Source organism: Coccidioides posadasii, chromosome 5 (genome assembly GCF_018416015.2).
Source record: "Coccidioides posadasii str. Silveira chromosome 5, complete sequence".
Taxonomy (NCBI): Eukaryota; Fungi; Ascomycota; class Eurotiomycetes; order Onygenales; family Onygenaceae; genus Coccidioides; species Coccidioides posadasii.
In genome coordinates this window covers 960,861-986,598 of record NC_089411.1, presented here as the reverse complement: position 1 = coordinate 986,598, position 25,738 = coordinate 960,861, and the positions used below count along the sequence as shown (strand labels likewise).

Below are 25,738 nucleotides of genomic sequence, written 5' to 3'. Positions count from 1 at the left end.
CGACATGGTGGAGGGAATAAAGGAAGTTGTTGTCTTGTCCACCCCTCAATATCTTGCCGCCTTGCAATACGTTCTCCTTTTTTCCTTTTTCTTGGTAGCCAGCGATGGACATATCCAAATCCTGCCATTTTCTCGCCATCAACAATATCCACCGCATCTCGCATTTGGGATAAGGAGTTCGAGCGGATCATATCACAGGGATAGGGCGAAAGACGGCTTTCAAACGATACGGAAGAATTGAGGGGTGCTGGCGCGGCGCGGGGGGTGAGGGCGTTTATCGGTACTATCAGGGGAATTCGGTCAACATCTTCAACCATTTCCAACAGGGTAATTAAAACGGCGTTGAGAGCCAAGGAGGTGTAATCCTATATACCTTCACGAAACCGATATCTTGCGACTTCTCTCTGAAGCACTACAACTCAAAATGTCAGTATCTCTTTCCTCGTATAAATGTAAAAACAGAGGGTATTCGCTTCATACCTGACGGCAGACAAGCAGACCGTACTTGCGGATCAAACCAGCCTTGTGGGCGCAAACACGGCTACATTAAACACCCCCATTAGCCTTCTGTAACCATTTCTTCATCCAACCTTCAATTCCGCTTGCTCCTCCGAAAACCGACGGTTTACACAAATTTGCAAACAGCAGCTTCACTCCTCATCTTCCAAACAATTCGTTCCCAAAATCAACACAGAGAAAGGTGGGTAGGTATATTGCATACCACTGACGGCTGCCCTTGCCGTAGTTTCTTGGCCGGCTGTAAAACACGGACTCGTGAGTCATCTTGAAGAGATTCGGATTGTCTTTTTCCTTCCTCAGGGAAAAAAGGCTAAGGCGGTCGCAAGAAACGGGGGGGTTTGGTTGTCGCGTCTGAGGTCGTTCGCTGGCGATACGGAGAGCGAGGAGAATTGTCGCTGTGAGCTTCGGCTTGGTTTCGCTGCGCTTGTGTGGTGGTGTATTAGGTAAGCAAATGGATTCGTTAGCGAGAGCCTTACCGCTTTGGAACTAGCGCTGAAGTCTGGGGTGTAAGAGACACAGCGCTTTACCAATATGGGTTGTGGTAGGGTTGAGCCCTAGATCAGATAAGATAATCGTATCAGCGAATATCTTCCGCATGTATCCTTGAGGCTGCAGTCAAGAGGTTGCACGGCGCTCATGCTGCCATGGCCATTGCATAATGTATTCGTGTTCACGTCCTTATCTATCTCGTCGCATCCGGGAAAGAAATTACTAAAATGGGGAAGACATAAAGCATAGCAGAGACGTAACCAGCGAGAAAATAAAATAAAAACGAAAGTCGGAACACAAGAACGCCAGTGATATCGCCATCCCTTTTTAGTCGCCGCCAACTAAATCAACCTCCCGAGGTCCCTGGTGACCACCACCTCCCCGTCTTCTTTCCCCTGCACCTCCCCGAGCACCGCCTTCCCGGCCAGACTCGGCGGCGGCGTTGGCTGCCGCAATACCCTCCCGAACAAACTTCTCCTTTTCTGAATGAATGACACCAAGCACATTCTCCAAACTTCTTCGCCAGACCATCAATCGTCCCTGAACCTCAGCCCACTGCCTTTCACCGAAGACACGGTATGTCGCTCTGTGAACGAGGAATTCGCCTTTCAGCTGACTCAACTTGCCCTCCACAAGGCCGGCACGGATCGTGTCAATGACCCATTTCTCAACGTCCTCACGTGGAATTCGGAGAGCGTTAGAAATCGAGTCATACGGTAATGAGCGAGAAGGAGTCGATGCAGCCAGACTAGCAAGCGTAAGAACTCGCATCTTGTTCTGCAAAATCTCAGCAGACTCTGCAAGGTTGTGCATGGACGAGAGAGGTGTAGATTTGATAAACTCTTCGTAAGCGTCGAGCGTATCAGAAGCGAATATCTCGAGGAGTTCGAACAAAGAAGGCTCCGCCGATCGTAGGTTCTGAATAGCATCGCTTGAAGTCAAAGGAGTAAAGTCGAACACAAACGGATAAGTGAGAGCCGAGATCAAGGCCCGCACAGCCAACTCACGGGCTTCGTTCGACGACGCCTCCGAAGGTGGGATGGCCTGTAATGCTAGGATAACATGGTTGTACGACATCTCCTCATCACCGGCCTTCTTTGCCGCATCTGCAACAGCCAAATGCAACTTTTCCACATCTTCTTCATCAAGATTCCACGTCGCAATCCAACTGGAGAGCTGGTTCCTAAGTTGAGTCTTAAGAGCCTCGAACGCCATGACAGAGGAGGTGGTGCGGATAACGGCCAAAATGGCAAGGAAGACATGATATCTGCTGTTATCGGAGGGTGCAAGGGTATTAAAGATGGTGCTGAGGATGGAGAGGGCAATAGACGGTCCATGCTGAGGGGACGAGGGGAATGGTTTGGCGAGAAAAGCGCAAATTCGAGGCAAGAACATGCCCGGGTTGGAGGACTGGCGGACAAGGTGAATGACGAGGTTATATGCGGCGGTGATTTCTGTGCAAAAAAGCCAGAGAGCAGCTAAGTCAGCCATGGACTACAACGGGGACGAAACAACGGGGAACATTTGTATATATATATATATCAAGCGGACAACCGCAATGAACCCTTAAATTTGGAGTTCATGAACCCACCTTTCTCAGGCGCCGCATTCAGCGCTGCAGATGCGACAACCAACTTCTTCAACACCTCATCTCTTTCCTTTAAGATCTGCTGTTGCTGGGCTGGCTTGGGCTCCTCCTCCGACTGCTCCTGTTCGCGTAACTTGTCGAGTGCGGGGGCGATTTCCGCGTGGATAGAGCCCTCGGTTTGAGTTTTGCGGATGGTGTCGACATAGTGAGCCAACTCCTCCGCAAGCTCAGAGAAGGTACCCTCAATGAGGAGGGTATTTGTGGGGGCCGCCATATCTCTCTCTGTAGTTAGACCGGGAGGGAGAGAGGAGCGAAGAAATGGATCAAGAGAGGGAGGTCGTGCTGAAGATTGCCTTGGCTCTCGTGAATGCAAGTCCCAATTGTCTGAATGGGTGAAATTTCTTGTGTGGATGGAAGTCTTGGCAAAGTCAGTCCGGCCCTCAAAACATTTGGATTCTCTCAACCAACACAATAGCACTCCGGCGACCTACACTTTGCTACATTATCCTAAGGAAGGACTTTGACTGGTTCGGTGCCGGATCTCCCACTCAGACATTCGATCTTATTTATTTATTAATTTTTTTTCCCCCAAAGCGGGACCCGAAAATCGGATTATTTCTTCCATGGACGTGCGAGACACTATTATTCGTAACCGATACATCATAATTCCATGCAAACGCTTAAAAAACATGAAAATAGCATGGGAAGAACACAAATGAAGTACTGTGTGGGGAATTAAGCTGATCGTCGGAACAGAGCTGCAGCCTATATTACATGCAGAACCTCAGCAGAGTATGTTGCAGCACCCTATTGCAGGACCAGCAACAAAGGAGCGTCCGAATAGCTGGACATGGAGTGCACAAAGCGAGAACATCTTTAAACAAGGAAGCCGAAAGCTCCAGCGAAAAGGCAGGTCAACATTCCGAGTGAATAATCCTGAGCCACGTGAAGAGCAGGAGCAGCATTGGAGGTCGCTGCGGGGCCACCGGCTGAAGTAGCAGCCTCAGCGTCAGACTGAGTTGCGGTTGCGGTTGCGCTGGAGAGAGTGGTCGATGTGGAACCCGAACCACTAGCTTCGAGCGAGCCGCACAATTTCCGCTGCCGCTGGCACTCCCTTTGGCCTTCGAGGTCATTTGGATGGTTGTCGATGCATTGACCAAAGTTTGCTAGGCAAACAAAGTACGGAAGAGTGTTTTTATAGTCCTCGACCTTGGGAACCGTTCCGTCGCCGCAAACACATTCAAAGGTCAATTTACTCTATTCAGCGAATGGCAAAGGACACTATCAGCAACATGTTTTGAGGATTGTGTTTTTGCGCTGCTACACGCCTCGGGGTCAACAGTTGGGATCATGGACTCACCGCGTCGCATCTGTTGACTTTGGCAAAACCATCGCAAAGCTTTGGGCAGGTGCTCGATTGGGCATCGCACCAACTAGCTGCACGATTTGTATTAGCATGCATGTTGCAACGGGTAGAAACTCGCGAAAATGAGCTTTTTCACCCACCTTTCACGCTGGCTTCAACAGCTGAAGGATCGAAGCCGGCAGGGGGTGTATAGGACGACTGAGCGGAAACCGCAGCAGCGAGGAAAGAGACAGCAACCCAGAGAGTAGAGGGCAGCATCTTCTTGGACAGTGATTAAAGGAGTTGGAGTTGCAAATTTCTAGAAGTAGTGCGGGATAGCAAAGAAAATATAGCTTTGAGTTTTAAAAATGAAACTCGCTCAGTTCAGAAAAGAAAGTGTGACAAGCTCAACTAGCAGCAAGCTATTTTAGCTATGTGACACAATTGCAATTTCACCTCACAGTGAAGGGAGAAAGAATGGTGGAAGCAAGAGGGCGAGAGGATGAGGAGTGGGGAGGGAAGTCAGATTAATGTTGTGTTTCCCAGCAACGAGAACGCAACCAGAGAAGGGACCGGGAGATCTGGGTCTGGTGAGCTCGGTAGTTCGCTCGAACCCACTCCAAGCAGCGACCTCTTGGCTAGTTAAACAAGCAGTTCCCCGGCGGCGAGCGACGGTGGACAGCAGCAGCCACCAGCACCACCGTCTGGCAGGCCCAGCCTTTTCCTAAATTACAGTGCCGGGAAAAGGGAATTCGGAAAATGGCACAGGTGAGAAGCCACTGTTCCAATTGCATGCTAGTCCGAGGGAACGCATTTCCCTTCCAATTCCCTGCTGTTGCACATGACTTTATTGACTTGCCCAGTCCTTAGCTGGTCGCCCGCCACCGCAACTGTAAATTAGGTTGACTTCGCTCGAGATAAACTCCCACCAACCATCGCAGCCTGGATGAGGCACAGAGGTGGATTCCAGAGGTGCCCTGGAGATACTCAGTGTATATTCCGTACATGTGTAACTATGGAGTATAGAGTACAGGGTTCATAAAAATATACAGATTAAAAAAAAAAAAGAAAAGGAAAAATACTGATTTGGACTTCAACATCTGGATCCATGGAAAGGAAGGCCTGCTTTGACAGGGTTCTTCTGCTTCACAACATTTTATGAGGACCCCACAGGCAGTGTTTTGAGTTCGTTAACTGGCAGAGGTGCAGAGATTTGCGCAAGTTTTGTCTCGAGATAAGAAAAGAAAAGAACAGACTTCTGCACAGACACGTGGGATCTCCAACCTTCTCCTTCAAACAGTGTCATTCTCAGGCCCTGTTATGTTTTACCAGGATGCAACTCAGCTGGGCGAGTGACCAAAAAACATAGATCAGCTATTTATATGCACTTTAATGCTCCTCAACCTATCTCTGCACAGAAAGCCAACACAAGAAATAAGCAAGTCCCGCAGGATAGCTCCAATATCATCACATTCACAGCCTGAGCTCATTTATGGGACATGATATGTAGTAATGAACTGCAAACTACAGAGTAGCCCACAGGTAGCTTATGCTTCCGGTCGCATCGAGGATTCTATGGCGGCTAAACTGCCGGGGTAGGCGATGAATTACCACACTGCCTAAAGCCCGTTATTTGCGCCTTTTTCCACAAGAATGTTATGGTGTCTCAGGCTTCTAATGTCCTTTACGAGTGAAGACAATGCGATCGGAGAGAGTGGCTACATCTTCTGACACCGAGGCTAGCCATCATTATATTCCGGCGCTGAGAAAACCCTCTCGCGCTCAGGATCTCATACTCCGTACATCGCCTGCCAACTCATCGCCAGGAACACGTGGAATGAGAAGGGACACTGAGAGCATGCCGTGTCCTTAGGCGCTCACCGTAGTATGCCGCTTTTAGGACTGGTAAACCGGCCATGCAGGCGACTTTCATGCCTTGGAGACAACTCGCGGGTAATAATATCTGTATTCCGTCTGAGAGGATTCCGTACGGAGTACTCCGTACAGAGTCCAGGGATCAAAAATATGACGTGATTGGTCAATCAAAAACTCGATAGTGAGAGGCCTGGCCGCTGGTGTCAATGAAGCTTGATTTGCCGATCGTCGATCGACAAGTCAACAATCCGGACAGGGGGATGATCAATGCTGCGCAGATAAGGACGATTGGTCGTGCATAAAAATTTCGATCGCTTTAGTTTTCTTTTTATTTTATTCTCTGTCATCTTTCAGAACGATCTGCTCTTGCCGGGAGAACCACCCAATCATTAAATTTATAGATACGGAGTACAATTTGGTGAAATTACTCCATACTTCTGTTCGCTTACTGTCTCTTGGCCACAGACTATTGGGGAGGGCCGGGGTTTCTCCTTAACCCCACGCCATCAGCTCGCTGAGAAATCACCCCAGACTGAAAACACCTCAGTGAATCTCTTATCACGAATAGATGGCGGCAATGTGTGCCGGACGAGCGCTCTGTCGCAAACTCCCCGCATAGTGAAGGCCCCTTGTCCAAGGAGATCAGAACGCCAAAGGGCATGTCTGGATTGATGCGCCCTAGGTACTTCGATTTCGTTGATGAGTGAATTGTTTCATCTTCTAACGGCCGAGGTCGCCTTCACTAGGCGTCTGGGCTTGTATTCTGCAACATCGTTGCATCCCGGAGATTGACCAACCGATGAAGTCGAAATTGGCTTCAGGGGTCTCAGGAGTATCCAGACTTCCTGTAACTTTCTGCGACGCTGTCTGTCACAGGCTCGAGAGAGATCATAGCACATTTACGCTGTATTTACAGCACATACTCCAGACAGTACAGACCAAATCGAAAAAGGGCATTTTTACCAATATTCCCAAGGCTCTCTTTAAGAGGGAGTGACTTTTTCATCATTCAGTCCTCCAGGAGACGGAATATTACAGTACAGACTGATCGAATCACCAGAGTAGTTCCGGTCATTTTACTGTGTTATCAAGACGCATCAGGGCCCCGGCTCTGCTCCAGACAGCGATGCCTCGTGGAGTCTTTAATTTTTTATGCTCTATTCCTCCTCAGTCACGTACCCGCTCGAGCGCCGCTCCGGCTCTTCCTTCATCGATTCTTTCTTCTCAGACCATTCATGCTTCCATTCCTGAGTGACGTCGACTCCATTAATCTTCACCACAACTGTCTCCTCCGTCATCGCATCAACTAAGAGGACAGGTTCCCTCGTCCGGATCCAATCATGGAACTCCACAAATTCGTAAAATTTCCTCTTCGGGCAGAGGCGCATCTCCCTTCGCAAAACCGCCATTTTGAGGTCTCGGTGCCAGTCGGGGCGACCTTCATACGCGGGGCCGATGAGCCACGCCGTGGTCTTTGGTGAATTAAAGTATGACATATGCCTGTCGTACAGGTATCGAATCTCGTCTATCACGTCGTGTAGACGACGGGCGTGTGGGTTCTCTGGGATATTTGCGAGAATCACAGCGTTTTCCGCAAGGACCAATATGACCGTGCTTTTGTCGAGATGGTCCACGCCGATTAAAGGTGTCTTTGAAAAGGGCGAGAACTTGAGTGCATAGTCGGCCGACACCGAAACCATCCGGTGGTCATGCCAGGCATGGGACCGTTCATGGTTTCTAATTTTACAGGGAGTCTGGGTTGATTTGTCAAAAGCGGCGGTATCTTTGCTTTGAGGGGATGGCTCAGTTTGGGTAGATTTGTCTGCGAACTCTTGTCCAGTCATTTTATCTGCAAGGCGCGGGGCCATTTCCTTCTTGCTACATATAGCTGTCCTAATAGCATTCCAAGTTAAAATTTCGTCCCAGAGTAGAACAGCAAAAGGAACGGGGCACCCATCGAAGACCCCGTAGCGGCCACAGAAACAAAGCGGCGTCCAGCATCAAAACAAGATCATGAATTGGTGACAGAAAAAACCTAAGAGACAGCGAGTTGGTCAAGGACTCAAATACAGACGGCCTTTGCCCGGTTCTGTTTCCACGTTCAATGCAAGTCAAGAGCCACGCCTGCCAACGTCGGAGCATGAGCATGTCTTACACTCAAAGCAATGACCACCAGAAATACGAGGAAGGCGGCCTCGCGCTTTGCTAGACAGCAGAAACGGCATCCATCATGAGGCTTCTTTTCCCTTAGCTTGCACAGTTATTCGTCCCCGTCCTGGGCAACCAAGAAGCCCGAACAATGACCTTCCGTTAGGCTAGCATGAAGGTAACCCAGAAGACTGAGTGGCTGCGCAGAAGGGCGTGGAGGCAAGCTTGGTGCGATTTAAGCCATCTTTCAGTTACTTCACCCTAACCAGGACAGTTTGCATAGTGACCACCGTCTCCCATCCGTAACGGCGGCTACTGGAAGTCTGTCTCCCGCAGGTTTGTCTGGCACTTTCTGTTCTAATTCCAGCCACTCGCCTGTTATCAATCTTATCGCGATGAGTCAGCAGCCTTGGCGCGCTTGTGCCGAGGTAACCGACCGCAGCCCAACTTGTTTAGATCCGGCGGGAATTTCTTCTCCTATCAATAACATTTGACAACAGCCAGGGATTGGAAGTGTCCTTTTGCTCAAAAGTTGTTGCTTTGCACACCCGGGATTTACTGGGCCTTTTATACTCTGACCTTGCCATCCCCTGAGGTTGTGGATCACTGAAACTTTCCCCACACGTCGAGCTCTCCGCAGAAGCATTTCCTTTGAACAATGGCGCAAGACACCAATTCCTCCACAGACAAAGAAATAACATTCACAATCCCTCCCGCCACCTTAGCTGTCTTTCAATCGAACCCATGGACGGCCTCCCTGATCTCCAAATCCGACTACAGACCCATCGAGACCTCTGCGCGGGTTAAGAAGCCTCTCGGTGAAGATGCCTTCTTCGCAGAAACAATAGCCACGCCGACTACGATTCCACATTGTCTCAGTCTCCAGCGACGTAACCCCTCTCCACCACCGTCAGAGGCCCCTTTCCTGCCTCCTCCGCCAGCGAAATGGCCCAAGATAACCACTCCGCCCGATTTGATCACCCTCTGGGATTTCGGCAATCCAGGGATCAGTGGACACCCTAATACGGCGCACGGGGGTGTCCTTTCGACATTAATTGATGAAATGATGTCCGTCGTTATTGCAATGCACATTCCGGGGTATACCTTCAATGAAGCTACTGAACGCGGAAGGATATACACACTACAATTGGACGTGCGATTCAGAAATCCCGTTTACGTCCCTGGACTGGCGGTTCTGAAGGTGTGGTGTATTGCAAAGGTTGGAAGGAAATTCTGGTTGAGGGCGCAGGTCCTTCAGGAGGAGGGACTAGGCGAACAGAACGGTGGTGCCCAACCGCTGGAGTGGGCTAAAAAGAAAGTGGTTTGCGTAGAATCGATGGGATTCTTCGTGCAGACGACGAACGAGAAGTTATAGCCGCATCTGTCTCATTCATATTATAGCTCGATATCGGGGTATCCTTTTAAGGATAGATGAACTCTTAGATATACGAGAGAGATACTATAGAGATATAAAAGAAATAGATATCTTTAATTCTGGCGGAGTCTATGTACGGGACTAGAAGCCTTAACTCTATCGATTATATACCAAGCTGAAGCAAAAAAGGGCTCACATAGCCCATGCAATCAACGAGATCCGGCTGCCTTATAGCTTATTCGGCTTCGCGTTTCCATTCCCATTACTTCCTCTTTCGCTGGTATTTCTCTCCGCACCAACAACCAACGCAACGTGATTGCTCAGCGCAACAATATCACCCGCCTGGTCCAGAACCACAATATCCAAATCCATCCTCCCATTCTCCAACATCTTTGTGTGCACTCTGGAGTACAACCACTCCACCCCTTCTTTTGGCAATCTCTTCTTGAACTCCACATTCAACAACACAGTCGGATACCAGTACTTCCGCAGCTCATCCTTCTCCTCGCGCTGTCCCGCCCCCTTCCACGGCTTCGTATCAAACGTCTCCAACATCATCGGAAACATATCCACCAGGAACCCCAGCGTCTCATCCGTCCACCTCGACACCTGACCATACGGCTTAAACCGCACCCACTGCTCGACAAACCCACGCCGCACCTTCTCCATCTCCCTAGGCGTGTATATCTCGATCTGTCTCGATGCCGTTCTCAGCGACGTAAACGGCACTTCGAAGCGCGACCAGGTCCCATCTTTCCCGTCCCTGACCAATCGAGCCAGATCCACCGGCGTGGAACCATCACCTCCGGGCGCAGGCGCGGGGGTCAGGTTGAATCCGGTGACCATGCTGGGTCCGTCCTCGGTGTCGAAGTTGGACACCGTGATGTAGCCCGCTACCTCCTCGCGGACGCCGCCGTTGCGGTCGTTCTGCGAGAGGGTGATGTGTAGAGTCGACGTGCGCGCGCCTAGTTTTGTGTCTGTGACGCTGAATGTTGCGGGTCCGGTTTCCGTGCGTCGGAGGAAGGTGAGGTGCATGGTGATCGGGTCGGCGCGGCCGTTGTGCATGGTCGGATGGGTCTGGCGCATGTGTGTGCGGGCGACGTTGAAGAAAGCAGATGCTACGTAACCTCCATTGGGAACTATCGCGTATTGGATCAGCTCAGAGCTTCCCTAAGACGAACGATTAAAAGAAAAGGAGAAAAGTGGGCTACATCGACATACCGGTTCCAATGCACCACTCCTTCCGAAGATTGGCGGCGTAGGTGTGCGACGAGAGCGGCTGGACGGCAATCGCCTCGCCAAAGCTGCGCGCCGGCCCAAGGGCCATCTTCTGTGCCATTTGTCTTTTTTCCGCCTTCTTTACTTTCCCTTTCTCGAAAGCAATCTTGACAATCCCACACAGACTGCGTACGCTTTTCGGTCCAGATTCAGAACAAGCAGCAGGAGCAATTCGACCTCGATCTATGGGGAAACCTAAGTATAGAAGATCCCAGACAAAAAAAGGTTGCAAGGATTGACAATCCAAACAATATGAGAGAAAGAAGTAAACGACAAAGAATAGCTCACTAGCCCGGCATCAATCCGCATGTAATCGCGGCCCGCCAGCTTTCTCGGCACGGGGAGATGTCCCTGGCGCAAGGTGAGTTTCCGCTGCCCTTGGAAGTCAAAACTACCTCGGCTGAAGCCAACGCCCCTGGTTAACAGCGGCGATTTGTTGACTAAGCCGATCCCTGCAAACAGCACAAACGTTTGAGGAGGCACCAAAACGCCGAAAAGAAAGGATGTTATTATTTAGCCGTTCCATTCTAGTAGTTATGTACAAGTCCAAAAGCTACCTGATACATCCCGTCCAACCTTCCCTACGCTCTGCTCTGTGCAGACACAAAAGTCCGACCCCCACGCCGGGGGAGAGAATAAAAAGGAGAAGAAAAAATGTAAAACGATGCAAGATGGGAGTGGTCATGCCAGTCAAGAATCAAGAAGTCGCTCGCCAAGATGGCATTTCTTACAGTACACTTTTTCTTAAAAAAAAAAAAGGAATGCGCCGAAAAAAAAAAAAAAAATGAAAAATACATATGTATAAATAGAAAAAACTTCCTTTTATCCGAGATAGGGATATTGTGTCGTCATGCATGGCGGGTTAGATTTTATAAGGGATCTCCCGTTCAGCCAGGTATTCGTTTGGTTCAACATCATGCGAAATCGCAGCGAGCTTTCCAAGGCAGGACAGGACTCCTACACGAACGTTAGCTTTTATCTGGAAGATCATGCACTTTCTAGCTTAAGACGACTTACCCGTGACCCCTTGCGCCAAAGTAGCCTTTGCCTCCGTATTTGCCGAACCAAGGGTGACAGTCTCGATGTTCTCAATCAACTTCTTCTCTTCTAGTTTATTGGCCCAGCGGAAGACCACCTCATCTTCGCGGCCGTCGCCCGCCACGAACAGGAAATCCGGCTTGGCGGCACTGTCCTTGTCCTTCTCGGCCCGGGCCAGGATGTGCCTCAGCACAAGATCCGCCGCCGTGGCTTTGTTGGGACTGATCGGCTCGGTTATCACCGCGCCATCGACGGCGACAGCGCGAATTCGGTGCTGCTGGCACGTGTCGTTGATGTGGTTCGCGCAATCCGACGCATGCCGTCCCGCCGTCTGAGGATCCTCGGCGTTATCGTAGTGGAAAACGAGAGAAGAATGACGCTCTTCGACCCAGCTACCCTCAGTGCGTACGTGGAAGTAGTTGATCATATCGGCCAAGCTGTCCTTCCATTCCCGGGTCTCTTCATCGTCGATGAGTTTGATCCACTCCTCTCGGTGTGCTTCTCGAACGAAGCATCCGTTTTCGGCTATTAGGCCCAGGCCGGGGACCTGGCGGAACAGCCGCTCCATCTCTTCCGGCATCCTGGAGCTCATTACATAGACTGTATTCTTGGGATCCTCCAGCAGGTCATTAAGCGTGTCGATGGCTCGTTTCGGGGTTGTCAGAACGATGCTGGTAGGCGAACCCCACGAAGCGAGAGTTCCTTCGTAGTCGACGATGAACAGCCGACGGGACGATGCTCTGTATAACTTCATTAGGTTATTGACGGACAGTCGTGGGATCGACACGTTATCACGACAGGCCTGTTCGCTAAACGCTCTATCCAGGGCTTCGATGTAGTTTTTGACCCATTTGTCCGTGGTATGGGCATTGACCTGGTCGTTAAGCCTAGTCCACTGCTGCTCTCGTTCTTCAGGGGGCATCTCCAGAGCAGTGTTGAGCGCATCGGCGCATTGCTGGTAGTTCCACGGATTCACGAGTAAAGGATGCCCTTCAAAGACAGAGGCGCTCCCCGTGAATTCGCTGAGAATCAAGGGGCCATGCTTGTTGTTGGTATACTTCCCATCCTGGCAGTGGATGTACTCGTGGCTTGTCAGATTCATGCCCTCGCGCAGGCTTGTCACCATGAAGACGTCCGCCACCGAGATCAAGGCGAGGTACTGAGGGAAAAGGAGATCTTGGTTCAGGAAAACCAGGGGCTGGTGGGCCAGACTCGAGTGAAGCGAGTTGACCCGGGTTGCTATGTCTGAAATCGTCGCATCGAGTTCTGAATGCTCCGCACTTGAGGATGCAACCTGGATTAAAACCACCTTATTGTCGTGTCTTGTCAGCACATACGATTCTCTACCTTCTCGGTTTCACAAGTGTGCTTTGGATGTCATAAACTTACACTGTCTCTCCATTTGGGGTACTTGTTCAGGAAGAGTTCATAGGCAAGAAGCTTCTGTCTGACGCCACGGATATTGTCCAGCTTGTCTCGCGCGACCACGAGACGCTTCCCCTGGTATCGGTCTCTTATGGTACGCATCCAATTCTCGACGTCGCTGCCCTTGCGTCTCAGGTCCAGCGAAGGGGGATCGATTCCAATCGGGAACGTGCCAACATTGACAAAACGATCCTCCAGCTGGACGCCCTCGTTGGTGGCTTCGACCGTCAGGATCCTGCTACAGGTCTGAAGGAAATGATGACAGTACTCCTGGGTCTGGAAGCCAACCAGGTTAGCACCGAGGATGCCGTACAGCAGCTCCTTGCGGACAGAAAGACACCTGAACACCTCGGAGGAAGGAAAAGCGGTATGGAGGAAGAAGCCGATCTTGGCATCGGGCAATTGCTTGCGGATCATGGACGGGACGAGGAGTAGGTGGTAGTCATGGACCCAGATGATGTCACCACGCTTCCAGTTGCGCACGATCCTGTCGGCAAAGGCCTGGTTGACGGCCTTGTAGTAGACCCAAGAATGGTCCTCGTAGGCTTTGCTCTTTGGGTTGTCGGGGATCTGGTAGTGGAACACGGGCCAGAGGATCGTCTTGCAGAAGTGAAGATAGTGGCCATCGAAATCGGAGTCGTTCGCGAAGACGGTCAGGCAGGCGTAGTCAACGTCCAGTTTCTCGGCGATGGTGTCCTTGACGTGGTCTTCGAGGGCGTCGGTGGGCATGCCCAGGGTGCCAACCCACAATTTGTCCTGCGGGGCCTCGAGGTTGGCGGAGCGGATGGCGTTGAAGAGGCCGCCGTTGCCTTGCTCGGAGGGTTCTATGGTCCATGCGGCGTCCGAGAATGCTTTTTCCGGCGGAGAAGATTCGGGACGTTCCTCGACCTTGACCGGGGTGGAAGCCCGTTTGACGAGTTTCGGTGCCGGGCCGGCGATGCTGTTGTGCTGGAGAATGGAGGAGGAGGGGGACTGGCTGGGGCGGGGTCTGGGCTGGTTGAAGACGCCGGTCGCGCCCCAGAGGGGAGCATGGGGGTCGCTGGGGGTGAGCGGCTGCTGCCTACCGTCCTCGGTCCTCCGCAGCAGGTCCAGCGGGGTGAACTTGTCTGGTGTTGGGGCGAAAAGGCGCGCATGGTCCTTGAGGAGGTGTTTTGGCGCCGTGGTGGAGGTGGGAGAGGACGAGGAGGACGAGGAAGTAGGCCTCTTGGGGAAGAGGGTGTTGTGGGCTCTCCGGTTGAAGTCGGAGCTCTCACGGCGGTGGTGTCTCCTCCGAGGGCTGGACGGGCGTCTCTGGGAGGTTCCTTCGGGGAGGATGAAGTTCACGGTGTGCGGAAGGAAGCTACATCGCGACAGAAAAAGAAACGAACAACGCGTGAGAAAGAGCTGGCATAAGATGATAAAACTCAATGCTTGGGGGGGCGCGGGGGGACGGCAGAGGGAAGGGGGGAGAAGAAGGCGGGACAATTGGACTTCGGTCCAATTGGAAGGGAGTGAACTTACAGAGAGACGATGAAGATAGTCATTGTGGAAGACGCTTTTCTTTTCGGCGGATGTAACGATCGATCAAGAGCGGGCCATGACAGCGACTGAGGATGGGGGTGTGTGGGATGCGGAAAAAGAAGAGGTAACGGGGGAGAGGAATGCGGAATCTGGTGGGTAGTGGAAAGCTAGAAGAAAGCTTGGAAAAGGCTTGTTACAAGCACATGGCGGGCGCGCTGGGCCGGGGACGTGGTGGGAGAGGCGCGAGGATGAAACCGGGAACGACTCTTCTATGTTAGGTGACTTAAATAAGGTGGGCAGACGGCGAGGGAAAATTCGAGACGAGCGGATAAACAAGTAAAATTCAATTCAAGATGCAAATCAACGTGACGATGACGACGACGAAGATGATGATGTAGTTAAGGCGGATTGATTGCGGATGAATTTGCATTGATCCAACTAGTTAAACTACACGGTTATCCAAAATGTAACTAAACAAGCCAACAACCGGGGGGGTTTGCTGGCTTGGCTTGCAGTGCATCTCGAGCTGAGCTTGTCCATGACAATGGCTAACAGGGTGGATGCTTTTGTTATTTTTTTTATTTTTTTTATTTCTCCCCCTTTCTTGCGACGGCCTCTGCTCAACCAAGCAGATATAAAAACACACAACAGGCGCATCAGAGAGTCCAACGAGCAAAGGCGTGCGATGGCTGCAAGCTGGTTACGTCATGCATGGGCGGGCCGGGGATGAGCACCAACGGCGGCGGGCAGACCGGGCAGCAGCGGGGGCACGATGGCCTCTTTTCCACGGTCGTGGGTGGTCCCTGTAGGTCACGGCGATGGAGAATATGCCAGAAACAGGCTGCCTGGTTGAATCTGCCCGCCTCTCTAAACAGGGCTGGTGGCTTTGCAAGATTGCGCGCGATGGCGAGGAGACAATGACAATGCCGATGCAGCTCTTGGCGGAGTCTAGACTGCAGGAAGTCATGATCTTCTTGTCTTCTTGTTTTCCTCCGTCTTCTCTGTCTTCTTCATAGGTTGTATTGCGGAAACTAATAGAGTTCCCTGTTGGATTTTTCTTATTCTTCACTCAGCTCCACTAGCTAATCAAAGCAGTGACAAGACAGAGGTACAGAAGAAAGAGAAAAAGAGAGACAAAAAGAGATATCAAAAGTGAAAAGTGAAAGAGTGTGACTTGTAATGTAATTGTGTGTAATGGACCATGTACGTATTGTCATGTACGTAGTATTGTGTATTGCGTATTGCGCCGGTAACTGGATGACGTAATTTCAAAATCCAGCCAATCACAGGAGGAGATTGCCGCGGTTTACCTAATCCCGACAGCCGCCGTGATGACTAATAGGAGAGCGGAAAAAGCGACCGAGAGATGGAGAGAGAGAGAGCGAAAGAGAAAAGAGATATGAGATAAAAGAGAGAGACGGGAGTGACCGGAAAGAAGGGAACGGGAATGCGACGAAGCAACAAGATGTGATACCATGCCTCTCCAGTTCACCGCAGCCCCCTCCTCCCGCATCAGAAAGCCCCCGTCCCGCTCCCGATCCACCGCGTCCTCCCCCTTCGCCCGTCTCCGCCGCGCCAAGCCGAATCGTCGCCTGCAGCGGGACAGCGAGAAGGAGGATGAAAGGGAGGATCAGGATGGCAGCGGCACTGCCTATTCGCCCGATCGGCTACCGGACTTGGGCCCCTCCAACCACCTCGCCGAGACCTCTCTCGTCACCACCGTCGTCCAGGCCATCCAGCATGTCCAGAACACCATCTTCACCGACATGCCCGCCTCGCGCCCCGGCATGAACAGCACCCGCATCGCCCACGTCTTGAACTTCCGCCGATCCTTGCCGCCAGTCGTCTCCGTCGCCCACGTCCATGTCCTCCTCCACCCTCCCACCGCCGTCGAGAGGGAGATCGCCCACCTCGTCCACACCGCGCGTCTGCGCCGCCTCTTCATCCCCGGCCGTGGCACCGCCCTGGCCGGCCTGGGCGACTGCCTGGTGCTCGTCGAGGACTGGGAGTTCCTCGTCCGCTCCAGCCCCTCCCTCGACGACTCGCTCAAGGGTGAGCACCTACCACATCACCTCTTTTCCGCCTACCATCACTAACTCCCGCATGTCTTAATCTCTTAGATAAGTTCATACAGCTCCTCCGCTCAAACGCACAAACCTCCGCCGTCTCCGCCGCCCACTTCACCCCAGACGAAACCTCCGCCCTGGTCAGGGCCGGCTTTCTCGTCTCCCCGTCCTCCCTCGCCAAGGTCACTTCGTCCTCGATCAACCCCGCTGTGGCCCTCGCGTCCCCCACGGACGATGCAGCTGTCCAGCTGGCTCCGCAGGCCGACAACCAGTCGTCGTGGAGCAGTCGCTCCTTTCGCGACTCAACGATGGTCCTGTCCCTGCCCAACCTTGGGCCTTACCTGCGCCTCATAAGCGCGGCACGCTCCCAGATGCTCTCCTTACTCGAGAAGTCCAAGTACAAAGAGGCGCCGCTGTCCCTCCTCAGGGATCGCTGGGACGGTGCCGTCGAGTCCCAGGCCCAATTCGCCGTCGCGAAGCGTGCCAGAGGAGAGTCAAGCGGCGTCCTGCCGGGGCGCACGAAGAAGTGGAAAGAGCTCTACGGCATGAATTTTAGATGGGCCCTGGAGGAAGCCATTGGCGCTGGCTTGATCGAGATATTCGATACCGGCTGCGTTGGACCTGGTGTTCGACGGCTGTAGAACACTTCTACAAGTCCTACGACCTGAAACTCTATGATATAAAAAGGGGGACTAATTAAATACCCGACGTCGGCAGTCGTCTAGCCAACACTGTTCACACTCCTGCAGGAGGGTTTTTTTTTTTTTTTTTTTTTTTTTTTTTTTTTTTTTTTTTAGTTGTCCTTTCCCATGAATGGTGTAAATAGCTAGATGTAAATTAGCTACAATTATGGGGGAACAATACTCTGTTACGGAGTACAACAAACTTGAATGGTGATTGATGCTAGATAATTAGACAGCTTATTCATGTATTCTGTAGATATCCACCTAATTTGCGCTTGCTACGCGCCCTGGCAGGGTTTAAGTTCTTCATCCAAGCTGCAGCCAGTAAATGTTTCAGCCAGCTACATAAACATAAACCGTTCGCATGGATCTGACATGGTTAGCTCACACCACATCATCTATTCAATGATACCCACAGAAGATACTGTTTATTTCCTAGCCATTCCCACCAGCAGATGCACACTGGTCAATCCTACTCCTCAATGCTCTCCCATGTTGTTACACATGGGTAACTCCTAGCAAGCCCGCCGCAATCTCTAACTACTCCTTGTTACATTGATTTCAGGGAAACCCCCTATCAAAGCTTCCCAATAGTTGCATGCTCTAATTCCAATATAACATGATCACATATCACATATAATACTCTGTATCCCATCCATTCTTCACTTCCAAAGCTCTCACAGCCATGAACATCGCAGAGATTGTCGCCATGCATGGCACAAATTCGGACCACCAGGCTCCGCACTCTGCCCAAGGTCCAATCCCCAGAGATACCTTTCCCATCTTCCACCCTTATCCCCTTTCACTCATTGACATCCCCTGGCACCCCCATCACAGCGCCGGCGGGGGCAGCAGCTCCTCCTCCGCCGCCGCCGCCGCCGCCTCCAACCAGCACCAGCACCCTGATCTCGCTCTCTTCCTCAGATACGTCCTCGACCAGGGCCGGGAATGGATGACCGCCCGCATGCCCTGGGCCCGCTCCGGCGACAAGAGTGCTCCTGCGCGCCCGTCCAAGGCCAGGGTGCAGGTCTGCAGCTACGTCTCGCGGTATCTACCGTACAAGGAGAGCGCCGAGAACCGGGGGCCGAGCGTGGACCACTGGTTCGGCCGGCGGAGCGTGCATGAGGATGTTGCGCGGAGGGGGAGCGCGACTCTTGCGGAGCTACGCGGATTGTTGAAGGATGATCATGCTGAGAATGAGGTGCGATATAACCCTGGGGTGATAGGGGTGGAGCGGGTGACAGCGTATGATCTGTCGAAAGTGGACGTTGGAGGTGGATGGAAGGATGTCACAGCGTGCGGTGAGTCCTGCAATGTCTCTGTGGATTTATTCATATGAAATCTCGAGGGAGTTGGCGTGTTTTTTGCATCTTTTTCAGCACAGAATCACTAATAATTAAAAAAAAAAAAAATCACTTTGCTTTGGTTCCCAATTGACATATTTTCTTTTCCTAGTCAACACAATCACCCACAAGTACCCAATGTGCACAACACGCTGTTACGCAGTGCTTGAAATAACCGCCACACTCCCAACACCGTCGTCTCCAACCCCATCCCCGCCGGTCCCTGACGAAACTCACCGAATCTCGGAACCCCCCGCCGGCAGCACCAAAGACCCAGGCTTCATAACCATCCAGATACCCCTCGACCCTTCCGAACTCCCCGAATCCGAGCGCCCACCCCGCAAAAACTGCATCTTCGCCAACTACATCTCCATCGAGATGGTGCAGCCGCTTCTCGCCCGTTTATCAGAAGACGCAGTTAAATCAGCTGCGGGGCTTGCTGATGGCGGTGGAGGTGGCAGTGGAGCATCGAACCCTCTTCAACAGATAGAATGGACGATGGCCACCTCGGCGCATGCGGGCGGTTGGATCCCAGAGGCCGTGCAGCGGAGCTGGTCGCTGGGCGGCGTGCCGAAGCAGATTGTCAAAGATGTAGAATTCGTAATGGGTTATCTTGCAAAGCGACGGGAAGAGGGGGAGAGAGGGGGGTGAGGGGAAACAAAATAAGCAGATCTAGGGATGGTTAATGATATAAAGCGGTAACAAGTCACGAAGGAAGAAAGGAGAAGTAAGCTAAAGAAAGCTTTTCACACTGCTGCCATAACTTTTTTTTTTTTTTTTTTTCTTCTTTGGCGGGATACCTAAGTACATACATACATACCTACAAGAGCAAGCATAATAAGTAACCAGCCCTCCTCCGGTTCCGTTCAACTCGGCGCCAGTTTTGACCAACCGCCCACCCGCCTTGGAAAAAGAAATTGAATAACAACTTCAGGCGAAACCAAACATGGACCGTTAAAAGAAAGTAGTAAAGAGGGGGGAAAAAAATAAATAAATAAATAATGGGAGACGGTGACGATAAGCTCAAATGCAAAGGTGAAAGTGGAGAGAAGCTGCAAGCTGGGATATTGTAGAATGACACACGCGATCCGCCGCCTCCAACGGGAACAACGTAGGAGGGGAAAAACAGATGATAAAGATACAGACGTCAGCACATGCAAAAGGACAAAAGAAACGAAAATCATGTTGGAAAGAGAAAGCCGGTATTGCAGATATATCATATACATGAATAAGGCCCCTAAAAGACAGCGAGAAAAGGTAGCGGGAAATGACGCAGAAAAGAACTTTAGGTTGTCAAAGCGGGGCGAGAAAATATAAAGAAATGACCAGCTGTAAGCAAAAAAAGATCCCGTCCAGCCTACCGATTTTTGTTTTTTTAAAAAAAAAAAAAAGGGGGATGCCAGGTCCGCCCTGTGTGAGTGTAGACACCTGGAGAGAGACGGAGAGACATGGAGCAAACCGGGCGTACGACGCGTCAAGGACATATTAAGCATTGAAGAGGAAAAAGGAAAAAGAAAATGGGTATGTGGTCGAATTGCATAAAGAAGATAGCTAGGAAACAATGTAGACCGATAAAATAGATTTTGATTAGAACGCAATTGATTTCCGTGCAATTGCATTTTTTTTTCTTTTTTTCAAAGATGCCCCCCGATGCCCTCCTCTCTCTCTCTCTCACAATACAAGGTATTTTTGAGCACGACTTTGGATCGAATTGTCTCAATTGCCATACTCGCAGATACGTGATAACGGTAGATCACACCCATGCAGCAGCGACCCGAGCTAAGCTTCAGGAGGGAGCCAGGGACCGAATCGCCCCGGCGGTAACTGCGGCATAGTTAGGACCGATAAACTCTGCGCCTTATGATGTTCGCAATCCGTAGAGACTGCCGATGTTCGCGCCACGACTCTCGACAGCAGTGTCATAGGATCAGCAATATCCTTAGGCGGAAATGGGATAAAACAAGAGCTCGATGCGACTGATGGAAAAACTCTCGCATTCGAGTGTGGTGCAGTTATGCCCCGTTGGCGCCGGAAGCTGAAGTGTTCCCGCCGGTGCTGGCAAGCTGTTCCCGTAGGCGACCGACTTCCGCCTCTAAACCATTCATGCGTGTCTCCAGAGACCGCACGTAATCCCAAATCCGATCATTAACCGAAAGATTACTCACACCTGGAAGAGAAGACTGTCGCTGTTGTGAGAAGATATTAGTATTAATATTATTGCTGTCGGGATTATTCATGTCTGTCGTCGAAGTGGTATGGGGAGAACGGGCTTGCTGCATATGCGGGTCCGTGCGATTGTTAACGGAGTGTATGGAAGACACTGATCCCTGGGACTGGCTATGGAGGGTAAACCTCGAGTCGGGAGGATTTAGGCCGGGAGGAGGCGGAAGATGGGGCGTGCCGGGCTGTGGCGAAGGGAGGCTCAGCGGACCCGGCGCGGTCATCGAAGGCACCCCAAGAGAAGCTCCCGAACCCTGACGGCTTCGGTTATATGGCGACTGACCTTGCTGGAATTGTGGCTTTAGATTGGGAGAGTGGCCTGGAGTGAGCTGCTGCTGTGGTTGCGATGGCGGAGGCAGTGTATTCGTTTCATGACCATGGCTGAGCTGATGCGGTGAAAGGGCGCTGGGAGATAATGGTTTTGGGCTTTCCGTCATGGTGGTCTGCACAAATATTGATGGAGAAGAGCCTTGATGGGCAGGGTTGAAGGAGGAAGATCCGCTGCTGCCGGGCGGGTAGGACGGTGATATCGGGGAAGGCGATGCGGAGCCTGCATGGCTGGCAACGGGCGGGAAAAGACCACCGGGCGAGCGATTGCCGCCTAATGGGGGATACGTGCTCGATTGATGAGACGTAAAAGAGACGTGGCGGCTCGCGGAGGTCTGTGAGTGTGGCTCGGGCGTAACGTTGTCCTTCCTGATGCTGGGTATACTCAAACGTCTCTCTTCTTCTTCATCCATGCGCTCTGGCTCTGTATACATCAATCCTTCCATTGCGTCATCTGCCTGCACCACCCCTGAGGTACCACCCTGTTCAGGATATTCTTCCTCGACACCAAAACCACCCATGCTCGACCTCCTTCCCGCGCAGCCTCCCGAACCTTTGTTGTGTCTTGCTAGAGCATCTCCTCGAGCAAACCGTCTGCCACATTTAGGACATATGTGAGGACGTTCGCCGGTATGGAGCTTCGTGTGTCGTTTGAGGTCATGTAGGCGCCTGAAACGCGATTGACAGGTCTGGCAGACATAAGGTTTCTCCTGGCTGTGCGTGAGTAGATGGCTCTTTAGGTTATGGTGACGTGTAAATTCCGTAGAACAATAAGGGCAGCGATGCTTTTTGGCAGATGGAGAGCGTGGGCCTGCTTTGCTCAAGCCAGAATGCGGAAGACTCATTCCCCGGCGTGGGTCGTTGAGATTTGGACTTGGCATGGGTACAGGATAAGAAAAGGCTTTGCTGTTGCTATCTTCGAGCACAGATTCTTCCTCCCTACGGTGCGATCCTTCCTCCAGTGGATTATCCTCTTCAATTGGGCCTGGGCTCGCCACTGTCGCGCTATTCATCAGGGTACCCGGGTTATCTCCATTACCATAGGCGTCGGGCAGTGCAGTGGGGCTGGCGCGGTGTTGCTGTTGCTGTTTCTGCCGTTGTTCTGTACGCTCATCTTCTGTTGATCGATGAAGCGACTTGGACTCCGTGGGGTGAGACGCAGCTCCAGTCGGAGGGGCGTCGACGTTCTCCGATTCATCACGATTTGCCTCCATCACGGCGCCGAGAGCCTCGCGCGCGGTTTGTAGGGTACTGTGATGAGTGCTGTTCTTGGGCTGCTCCCCTTCTCCGCGCTGATCGGGATTACTCGCTGCAGACGTCAGATGCGGCGACAGATGCCTTGACCTTTCCATGAAGGACGAGGGAGACGCACGCAGACTGGCGTTGGCGACTGATGGTAGATTCGGATCTGTTATGACGTCGTCTGGTTTTGAGAAGATGGAGACGGGATGCGAGCGGGCCGATGAAGGCGGCACGGAGTCTGGAACTTTGCGAAAAGTGGGAGATTCGGGACCCTGAGGAAAAGGGCCTTCCATAAAGATACCTTGTGAGCCGCCAGTTTCGTGGGATGAAAGGAAGCAGGGTCGTGGCCGAAGGATATCAACGGGCGAACTTCTAAAGATGTGGGACGAAGTCATGATTAGACCGATTCGCTACTCAAAAAGGGGGTGGAAAGCAAGAGGAGGGAGGATGGAAGGCCAAAAAAAACAAGGGAAATAGAAAACAGGAAATGGAAAAGGCAGATAAAAAGAAACAAAAAAAAACAAAATAATATTACAGGTAGAGGTTGAGGAGACAAACAAGGTAAGTTTGACAGGAATTAATTCTTCGCGGAGGGTTTCTGGAAATAGAACAGGAGATCGGGAGGATTCGTCTTTTGAGGCTCATGAATGGGGGAGATGGGCAGATCTAACCGGCACGACAAGGCAGACTGGAGACGGGGGAACAAGGGGCAGAGGAGGCTGGTTGGCTGGTTGCGCAAGCCAGTGGATGGAATGGGCCGAGATGGGAAACGCACGCGAGAGGACGGCAGTGTCTGGCGGAGATGGGAGGAGACGGAAGAAGAGAGGTCATTCGCAGGCGGAGCAGAGGGGGAGGAGACGGAGGGAGGGAGGGAGAAGGGGGGGGAGAGAGAGAGAGAGAGAGACGTGATACTCACAAGGACCAGGCGTTGTTGTTGGGTGGCCGAGTGCGCCTGAAGCTGGGAGGTCAGGTGTGGCGCAAGCTGACAGGCTTCCCGGTCGTGTTTTGGATTGGCCGCCGATGGGTCCGATCGTCGCGTCCGATGCGGTAATAATGCTCATCCAAGGTGTTCGAGAAGAAGAATAAGAAGAGCAAGAAGGCGAAAAAAAAAAAGAGAAAAGAAAAGAAAACAGAGGAAGAAAGAAGCGAGATATTCAAACCGGGACTCCGCTCGAGTGAAAGGGCAGACGCGGGAGTGCTGGACACGCTGGCGAACGATGGCTGTCGCGAAAGCTCGGCGGTCGTTTTATCGAGGGAGGAAAAAGGGACAAAGTTGTGGTTCAACTGCCGAAGTCCTTGGTACGGGTAGCAGAGCGTAATTGGTGAATCGCGACGAAGGTTTTGTGCAAGCCACAAACGGTCCGAAAGGTGGTGGAACCTTCTGACGGACTGGATGGGCGTGTCGTTTTCAATGCGCGGGGAGAGAGAGGAGGAATAAGAAGATGACGATGAGGCAGACAAACCGACAAACAGAAAGGGGGGGAGAGAAGGTGGAAGAGAGAGAGAGAGATGCGGCGCGAGGAGCTGGGACCAGACAGGGACGGCGGAAGGAGGACGTGTCTTGCGTGGTCGAGCAGCGGAAATTAGACGCTGAATTGAAGGGTGCAGAAAGGCCCGGGGGTGCGACTCCTGGGCGGCGAAAATCCCCGTGCAGGCAGGCCTTATTAATTCTACCGGGCGGCAATGGCAGCGAGTCGGAGAGAGGTCTGAAGGGGGAGGCAATTGCTGGCTGGTCGAGGAAAGATTTGCGGGTTGTCTGAGATGGATTCCAGGAACAGGGCGGGTGGAGTAACTTGGGCCAGGAAGCAAAGAGGCCGTGTGGAATTTCAACTAATGGCTAGTAGTTTGGCTGGCGGCGGTGGTTACGGGACTGGGCCAAAGCACACGCTTCTACTTGGGAGTATCCGCCGTGGGCAGGGAGGGCTGGATGACTATATCGAAACCCCGGACAAGAGCCAAAGAGCAAGAGTACAGTCAGAAACGTGTCTGGGCGTAGCACTGAGAGCAAATGACAGAGAAGAGAGAACCAAAAGTAAAAGAAAAAAAAGAGCAAGAGACGAGAGAGATGGAGAGAGGGAGAAGAAGGTGAAGCGACGAAACGCCCGTCACCAGCCATTTCCTGACTGCCAGAGAGACCCTGCTGTACCGTACCTTACCATACTGATACCTTCCCCGGTGTGTCAGATGATGAGGCTCGGGCCGGCTCCTGTGCGCTGCGCGGCCAAGAAGAGTATAGCATCAATACCGGCCTGGTAACTTTGTGCGTACGGTATGGCGGCTTACGGAAATATTCATCCCTCCCCACCCACCCACCCACACGGACGGCTTGCTTTTGCTTCTTTTCTTCCCCATCGAAGCCGCGCAGCACCAAGCAAAGACTTATACAGAGAGAGTACAGAGCGTCTCTCTCTCCATCCTGGGGCCATCTGCTGTGGTTGATCATCATCGTCCAGCACCCCTTTTACGCTACATACATATGTACGTTTCGGAATACAACAGCAATCGGGCTCTTGCAGCTCCGCGATCCTGCAAATCACAGCGCCGAGTCTGGGCGATGCGCCTCACCACCCGGCGGATTGACGATGCGCCCTCGTTTTGAACGGTACGTGTCTGCTGATTCGCTTCCGGCTGCACAAATGCAATCTCGCGGGAAGAGAGGCCGCGAGGCAAACCGCGCCCAAAGCGTCCCGTCCTTTCGTGTTGCAGCAGCAGCAGCTCCTCTCCTCCTCCTCTCCTCTCCTCTCCTCTAGTCTCCCTCTTGGGGATTGTCACAGGCCCCGTGGCTGAGCCCGCGCGGTGTACAGCAACCGCGGGTGGTAACAGATCATAACCCGGTTACTCGAGCAACAACATCGTGAAGGTGCCTGCTTCTTGTTCAACGGCGGGCGACTAACAGCAATGATCCCGGCACGGACTCCGACATCCCGATTGCCTCTAAAAAAAAAAAAAAAAAAAAAGGACTATCTTTCAAGCTTTCACCCCGGCCTAACTAATGTACATATGTATGAACCTTTCTCCCACATGAGCAAAAAGTCTCCCAAAAAAAAAAAAAGGTCTCCCGCCACGCGTATCAGCTGCTTGCTCCTACGTCCCAGCTCTTCGCTCACACAGTCCCCACCCCGACTCGCCATCCTCTCGCCCTTCTCGCCGTCGCAGAACCCGCAGCCAAAACACCGCAAACGCGCGCTGATCGATTGGGGCTGTGCTGGAGCCCGGCCACACTGTGGAGGCGATGGCTGGGGTGGCGGGTTTCACGCATCGTCATTGGCTGGAGTGT

General features: G+C 52.1%; 10 protein-coding genes across 10 annotated transcripts; 4 read left to right on the top strand and 6 right to left on the bottom strand.

Moving 5' to 3' along the window:
- Nucleotides 1-1,133: 1,133 nt before the first annotated feature.
- Nucleotides 1,134-2,960, bottom strand: D8B26_008308 (uncharacterized protein). The gene is made up of 2 exons (XM_003068075.2): nt 2,600-2,960; nt 1,134-2,462 (listed from the first exon to the last, which is right to left on the bottom strand). The coding sequence occupies exons 1-2, from the start codon at nt 2,868-2,870 to the stop codon at nt 1,336-1,338; spliced, it is 1,398 nt and encodes a 465-aa protein (XP_003068121.1). The 5' UTR covers nt 2,871-2,960; the 3' UTR covers nt 1,134-1,335.
- A 219-nt stretch (nt 2,961-3,179) lies between these two features.
- D8B26_008307 (uncharacterized protein) lies at nt 3,180-4,654 on the bottom strand. Its single transcript, XM_003068074.2, has 3 exons — nt 4,103-4,654; nt 3,957-4,033; nt 3,180-3,853 (listed from the first exon to the last, which is right to left on the bottom strand). Exons 1-3 carry the CDS (start codon nt 4,218-4,220, stop codon nt 3,473-3,475), a joined length of 576 nt encoding a protein of 191 aa, XP_003068120.1. The 5' UTR covers nt 4,221-4,654; the 3' UTR covers nt 3,180-3,472.
- Nucleotides 4,655-6,897: 2,243 nt separating this feature from the next.
- D8B26_008306 (uncharacterized protein) lies at nt 6,898-7,848 on the bottom strand. Its single transcript, XM_003068073.2, has one exon. The coding sequence runs from the start codon at nt 7,682-7,684 to the stop codon at nt 6,974-6,976; it is 711 nt and encodes a 236-aa protein (XP_003068119.1). The 5' UTR covers nt 7,685-7,848; the 3' UTR covers nt 6,898-6,973.
- Nucleotides 7,849-8,622: 774 nt separating this feature from the next.
- Nucleotides 8,623-9,339, top strand: D8B26_008305 (uncharacterized protein; the record flags this gene model as incomplete). Its single annotated transcript, XM_003068072.2, has 1 exon — nt 8,623-9,339. The coding sequence occupies one exon, from the start codon at nt 8,623-8,625 to the stop codon at nt 9,337-9,339; it is 717 nt and encodes a 238-aa protein (XP_003068118.1).
- A 195-nt stretch (nt 9,340-9,534) lies between these two features.
- On the bottom strand, nt 9,535-10,678 carry D8B26_008304 (uncharacterized protein; the record flags this gene model as incomplete). The annotated part of the gene is made up of 2 exons (XM_003068071.2): nt 9,535-10,478; nt 10,561-10,678. The coding sequence occupies 2 exons, from the start codon at nt 10,676-10,678 to the stop codon at nt 9,568-9,570; spliced, it is 1,029 nt and encodes a 342-aa protein (XP_003068117.2). The 3' UTR covers nt 9,535-9,567.
- Nucleotides 10,679-11,441: 763 nt separating this feature from the next.
- D8B26_008303 (uncharacterized protein) lies at nt 11,442-14,447 on the bottom strand. Its single transcript, XM_066125810.1, has 3 exons — nt 13,045-14,447; nt 11,635-12,964; nt 11,442-11,574 (listed from the first exon to the last, which is right to left on the bottom strand). The coding sequence occupies exons 1-3, from the start codon at nt 13,807-13,809 to the stop codon at nt 11,480-11,482; spliced, it is 2,190 nt and encodes a 729-aa protein (XP_065981894.1). The 5' UTR covers nt 13,810-14,447; the 3' UTR covers nt 11,442-11,479.
- Nucleotides 14,448-15,959: 1,512 nt separating this feature from the next.
- On the top strand, nt 15,960-17,446 carry D8B26_008302 (uncharacterized protein). The gene is made up of 2 exons (XM_003068069.2): nt 15,960-16,632; nt 16,701-17,446. The coding sequence occupies exons 1-2, from the start codon at nt 16,056-16,058 to the stop codon at nt 17,285-17,287; spliced, it is 1,164 nt and encodes a 387-aa protein (XP_003068115.2). The 5' UTR covers nt 15,960-16,055; the 3' UTR covers nt 17,288-17,446.
- Nucleotides 17,447-18,014: 568 nt separating this feature from the next.
- On the top strand, nt 18,015-19,323 carry D8B26_008301 (uncharacterized protein; the record flags this gene model as incomplete). Its single annotated transcript, XM_003068068.2, has 2 exons — nt 18,015-18,630; nt 18,785-19,323. 2 exons carry the CDS (start codon nt 18,015-18,017, stop codon nt 19,321-19,323), a joined length of 1,155 nt encoding a protein of 384 aa, XP_003068114.2.
- D8B26_008300 (uncharacterized protein) lies at nt 19,212-22,856 on the bottom strand (the record flags this gene model as incomplete). The annotated part of the gene is made up of 3 exons (XM_066125809.1): nt 19,212-19,344; nt 19,493-22,528; nt 22,592-22,856. 2 exons carry the CDS (start codon nt 22,854-22,856, stop codon nt 20,685-20,687), a joined length of 2,109 nt encoding a protein of 702 aa, XP_065981893.1. The 3' UTR covers nt 19,212-19,344; nt 19,493-20,684.
- Nucleotides 22,857-23,108: 252 nt separating this feature from the next.
- D8B26_008299 (uncharacterized protein) lies at nt 23,109-23,417 on the top strand (the record flags this gene model as incomplete). The annotated part of the gene is made up of 1 exon (XM_066125808.1): nt 23,109-23,417. The coding sequence occupies one exon, from the start codon at nt 23,109-23,111 to the stop codon at nt 23,415-23,417; it is 309 nt and encodes a 102-aa protein (XP_065981892.1).
- Nucleotides 23,418-25,738: the final 2,321 nt, after the last annotated feature.